General features: G+C 38.1%; 1 protein-coding gene across 1 annotated transcript; it reads left to right on the top strand.

Moving 5' to 3' along the window:
• Positions 1 to 345: 345 nt before the first annotated feature.
• On the top strand, positions 346 to 2,103 carry aqp8b (aquaporin 8b; the record flags this gene model as incomplete). The annotated part of the gene is made up of 5 exons (XM_079177052.1): positions 346 to 599; positions 1,041 to 1,167; positions 1,262 to 1,476; positions 1,813 to 1,947; positions 2,061 to 2,103. The coding sequence occupies 5 exons, from the start codon at positions 346 to 348 to the stop codon at positions 2,101 to 2,103; spliced, it is 774 nt and encodes a 257-aa protein (XP_079033178.1).
• Between the last annotated feature and the right edge of the window lie 4,117 nt (positions 2,104 to 6,220).

Here is a 6,220-nt window from a genome sequence, read left to right as displayed (position 1 = left end):
CATGCTTGTGTAACTTTGCAGTATATTATTAAGTTCCAATCATTGACAAAAACTAGCTGATTTTTAAACACAGATCCCAAAACTTGTCAGCAAACGCATGAAATTTTCACTTTTGCAAGTGCACTCTTGTAACAAAAGCGCACGGGATGAACAAACACTGGATTAATAAGAAAGAGAGTCAGTGAGGTCATAGCAGGTCAGTGGAGCAACTCCACCTAGACTCTAACCTTAAGCACCAAGGTCTGTGTGATTAGCAGCCATAGAGATATTTGTATATGCACACCTCAGGTCAGCACGCTCAGTGTTACATCCTCAGCTCTTACAACCAGACCTCACTTAAGACTCATGGCTGATGAGAAGATGGAGATGGGTGAAGTCAGGGCGTCTCTCATGTCTTCAGAGTCTAAGCCAGTTAGACCTCCTAACACATTTGAGAGGCTATTTCAGCCCTGTCTGGGCGAGCTGGTGGGAACTACTTTCTTCGTGTTTATCGGGTGTGTGTCGGTCATAGAGAATGTGGAGTCTACAGGGAGGCTTCAGCCAGCTCTGGTGCACGGTCTGGCTGTAGCCGTCATGGTGGCTTGCATGGCTGAGATCAGGTGAGGAGCATCAAGTTTATTGTGCACCTTGGATAATGACTGTTTTTTTTAGTTAGGATAGAATTATTTCCTGAATGCTGAATGGACAACTAATCACATTTTCATCGGAAACAGCATTTAAAAAAATGTAATCTGGCTTTGACTGCAAATATTCTTATTTTAATAATGAATTGTTTTGAAACATTACACTTTCACATATTTCTGCTCATTTCAGGAAAGTTGTAACGTTATAGAAAAGAGTTGTGTGAATGAATCAGTCCTGTATACCCATGCATTTATTCATTCCATCTGTGTTAAACTATTTTATCCTCTGTAAATGATGCCACAAAACCATGAACTTTGTATCCCTGTAAAAATTTCTAGCCTAAAGACAGCATTGCCAAAAACTCCGAAGTTTACCTGCAGAACGTAATTTCTTTGTCTTGACTTTTGTCTCTACAGTGGATCCCATTTCAACCCCCCATTCACCCTAGCCATCTATCTATGTGGGGGGATAGAGATGAATATGGTGGCCCCGTATGTTGCAAGTCAGTTGGTGGGAGGGGTGCTTGGAGCTGCTATGGCGAAGGTGAACCTGTCTCATTTTTGTGTCATGAAAACATCCATCTCAGACTCTCTTATGTGTGCATAAAGTAGACTTGAATCATTGCTGTTGCCAACAGGCAATGACCTCAAGAGAGAACTTCGCCAAAGCCCACGGGGCTGCGTTTGCTCTGCTGCAGCCAAACAGTGAAATAGGGAGAGCTGTGTTTGGAGAGGTCGCCATGACTTGCCTGGTCACCATGGTGGTGCTGCTGGGGGCTGTCAACGCCAAGACCAGAAGCCCCATGGTGCCATTCATGGTGGGATGCACTGTTATCATCAACATCTTGGCTGGGTGAGGAAAAATTTGTGAGAGGAACAATTATTGTGAATCTAGAGTTAAGTGAGATAAGTAGAGTACATTTTTACAATAAAGTGGAAGAGTATGAGGGACATCTTGCAGTAAAATTCTGTATGACTTAACATCACGTGGGGCTGCATCCATGGTGTTTTACAGGTTTTGTCCAGATAATTTAGGATATCCCATTTGATTTGCATTTTTCTACATCTCACATATGTCATGTTTATGCTGCAGCAGTAATGCAAATGCAGAACTATACAATGAGGACTCAAATTCACATTTTTCTAAATAATGGGAAACTGAATATCTCATACCTGTTTGTTTTGTCAGTGGAGATGTATCTGGCACCTGCCTGAACCCAGCCAGAGCCTTCGGTCCAGCCATAGTGAGCAACTACTGGAATTATCACTGGGTCTACTGGGTGGGGCCCATCGCAGGAGGCCTCATAGCTGCCGCACTGGTTCGGTAGGTGCAACACAACATATTCACACATTATAGTTTAAAGGATTCCAATGTTCCTGTATTTGGTTCAGAGAGTCATTACTGACTGAATGTACAACTTTCTTTCTTTTTTGCAGACTCCTCCTTGGAGACAGGCAGATTCGACTCATTCTGAAATAAGATCCCGTGTGCATGAACTTTAGTGGGATAAATCATGAGATGGCTTAATCATCTGCTGTTACAACATAACCCCTTCTCTACTGAGCTGTGATTATGCTTTCTTTGCTGATAATTAAAGATACTTGTGTTTGTTTTTGACCACGTTAAGTGTGAGATGAATGGAGATGAAATCTTGATTCTCTAAGTACAAGTGACGGAGTTTGATGGTTATAAAACAAAGCTTGCAAGCTAGACTGTAATGTTAATAAATGTGCCACTAAGTGTAAAAACAATAGTCCAGTATTTGACAGAAATACTATGATGAAATAATAAGCCTCCTCTCAACTTTCAAGGTGTGTTGTTCCTAAAAGAGGTAACTTGTGTTGCTGTTTGTGGCACTTTATTCACATTGATTTCATGTGACACGTCCAGCTAAATATATATGCAATCAACCCTGTTTAATTTATATAATTGTATCAACGATATTTTTTTAAAGATGTCGCATCAATACCCCAGTATTGATCCACCCAATCCCTGCACTCTAGTTCAGAGAAAAGAATTCAGGTTTTGTCATTGTAGTGCCATGACTCTGTATTGTATTACTATACTATGAATGATTGTTTTTAATGACATAAATGACTTTTATAATTTATGATTTATAATTTTTTGATGTCTATAACTATATTGTAAGTATGTTTATGATTTTTTTCAACATATTATACTATAACTTTTTCTATTATATGCTGTAACTATTTTTTACTTCTAAGACTTACTACACAATGACTTTTTTTATGACTTTTTTCAATGTATTATACTGGAATTCTTTTACGATCCCGGGCGGGCCAGCCCTTCTGTGTGGAGTTTGCATATTCTCCCAGTGTCAGCGTGGTTTCTCTCCAGCTTCTCCGGCTTCCTCCCACAGTCCAAAGACATGCAGCTTAGGTTAATTGAGAACTCTAAATGCCCAAAGGTGTGAATGTGAGCGTGACTCATTCTCCGTCTCTATGTGTCAGCCCCGTGATGGCCTGGTGGCCTGTCCAGGGTGCACCCCGCCTTCGTCCACTGTCAGCTGGGATCGTCTCCAGCACCCCCATGACCCTGAACAGGATAAATGCTCACAGATAATGGGTTGATCAATATTTTTTTTCTACGTAATATATCAAATGGCTTTTTTCAACCTGATATATCATGTGACGTTGTTCAACAAAACTATACATGACTTTCTCTACATACAATACAGTGACTTTTTTTTATATTTTCTATAATTTCTTTCTAAATTCTAATCACTTTTTAAATATAATGTACTATGACTTGGTTCACTTTATTCGTAATATAACACTATGATTATTTTATGACATTGTTTTGTCTCGCTATATTACGACCTTTTTTCAATATAGCATAATAACGTATTTATGATTTTTTTTGACGTCCTATACCATGACTTTTGACATATTTTACTACGATTTATTACTTTTTCCAACATCTTATGCTATAACCTTTTTTTAATCGTATTCGACATAGCATACTATGACGTTTTTATGGCTTTTATTTAACATACTATAATAGTATACATACTATCCTATGACTTTTTTCGCCATACTCTGCTATGACTTTTTTATTACTTTTTTGCCATTGTGTATGACTTTTTTTAATTATTTTGACTTACTTTACTTTGACATTTTTTACATACAATACAATGATTTTAATCACTTTTTTGACATACTTTACCATAACTCTTTTCTTTTACATACTACCCAATGATTTTTTACATATATGCTATCACTTTTTTATCACTTTTGCTGGCACATTATACTATGACTTCTATTAACACTCTAATGACTTTTTATCACTTTTCTATAAATGCGGTACAATGACTTTTTCAACATACTATCCCATGACTTTCATGACTTTTTTAGACAAGGTCATTAGGTTAATCTAGTTTTAAACCAGGTGCATGAGTGCTGGCTTTCATATGTAGAGATCTAGAAAAACTCTCAAACTCATTACTTTTTGAATTCAGAAGAAGATTTACAAAAAAGCTTGTGCTAAAATTCAATTACTTCAAATATTCACCCAATAGTGCTGCTCAACGTTAAAAGGAGACCAAATGGCAACCTTTTCAAAAGCCAAGAGACATCTCTTCTACAGCTTTGTGTCCCAGGAACTCTCTCCCTGGTCTCTATAGCTAGAGCAGTGAATGCCTGTTCGGCACTAGAGAGTATCATGCTGTTTCTATATTGTACCCCATGGCCTCCCCACAGCAGTGGCCCACATGGGAAAGCAGGCCAGGCGGTGGGATAAACCAATTACCCCCCAAGTCTGGGTGGACTCCTGCCGGTACACCACGCAGCAACTCCGGGCCGAGCCCTCCTGGGCTCGTTCCCCATGAGAGCCTGCTGGAATTCCCAGAGATCAGAATTGTGTGGTCTCAAAAGCCTGCAGAGAGGCTGTATTTTGATTGGGAATTTGACATGGAGGCACCCTGGGAAAATAGTGAGGGTGGAGACTTCAAACTGGGCTCCTGAAGGATGAAAATAGTTTTGGAAAGCTTGAATTTTGGGAAACTTTTATCAAAATTATTTGTTTTTGCAATCTTTACCATGTCTTACATACACCGAAAATGTTACCGGTGATTTTAAAAATTGATCTAAAAGAAACTCTGCCAGAGGTATCAATGTCAGAAGTGAGATATTTATATAAGGTTGAGATATTTTTTATGTAATTATATGGTGATTTTCTAAAATAAAAATGTCTAAATAACTGAAAGAAAAGAGATGTATACAAAGAACAGCAATAGAAAGTAACATTTAAAAAGAAAAAAAATATAGAGCAGAAATATACAAGAGGACAAATAGGCAGAGTCAGGAAAAAAAAGGGAGTTATCTTTCGTCCTCTAGCTTCTTGGATTCATGATCCCTGATGGTTTCTAGATGACAGCAGCTGTGACAATGGTCATTATGTCTGCCGGAGGCCTTGTCACTGCAGGGTCATTGTGTGGTCCCCATTCACCACACAGTCATTTACACTTTCATTGGCAGCTATTTAGTCCTCATAAAAAGTTCAACACACCAATTTGTGAGCCCTGCTCAGCCAAGGAGAAGTGTGGAATAGGCAAAGAAAGCAGTTGCTTTTAAAGTCAATTAATTGTTCCCCTCTTCTGGGAGGGGCTGAGGGGGAGGATCCCCGGGCTTTGGGGCCTCACATCTGTCCATTCGTCTTCTCGGCCATGGAGGGGCCACACAACTCAAAAGAAAACTCCAATTCAATCTGCTCAGAGCTTTTCGCCATCTAAGGAGATTTTGTATTTCAATTTATGGTAGGGCTATCCTATTATCATAAGAATCTGATTACATCGGAAAAGATGGGACGCAGAAGGAAAAGGGGCTAAATAAGCTTGTAGGATACTTCAGCTCTAAATCCCTCTCTCCTCAAAAAACAGAAATTATGCAGCATATGATGGGAAATGGGGGTGTTAGTTCATTTAAGCCTTTACCCAGTCCCTTAAGGGGCCAACGTATTCTTGTGAGCCAGAGGGCCTCATGAAATTTAGATTTTTATGCACTGTTCATGAGCTCTGTTCACTTATAAACACTTCATCAGGCACACAGCTACATAAACTGACCAGATTCTCTGTTAATAAAAATAACAAATCTGCAAATTACAATGTTGGAAATTAGATTTTATATTTTTATTTATTGTGTTGCAACAAAACAAACACGATGTGAATTGTAGATTTTTAACTGATGATAAAACATTTTAGGGATCACCATGTTGTAGGGCAGATATCCAAATTTGAGTATAGTTTATTTAAATAGCCTGAGCTCAAGATAAATGGGTTAATAAAATGGGAAAATGTTTGTTTTGATGTTTTTCTTGCGTGCTTGCAAATTTTGTATTAAAATATTGAGTGTTACTGACAAAAACTGAGACTTACAGACCTATTTAATTATTATGTCCGGTCAATGATAAACTAAGCTAAAAATAATTTTCCTTATTAAAAATAAATGCAATTCTTACCTGAATTGGTCAATTTTGCAAATCCTCATTCAAATAAATAAAACAAATGTGATCACTAATACAGTTGAGAATTTATTTTGCATTATAAACAACAACAATTCTGAATTAGATGCAAAAACAT

This window comes from Pholis gunnellus, assembly GCF_910591455.1.
Source record: "Pholis gunnellus genome assembly, chromosome: 17".
Lineage (NCBI taxonomy): Eukaryota > Metazoa > Chordata > Actinopteri > Perciformes > Pholidae > Pholis > Pholis gunnellus.
This window is presented reverse-complemented; position numbering and strand designations above follow the sequence as displayed.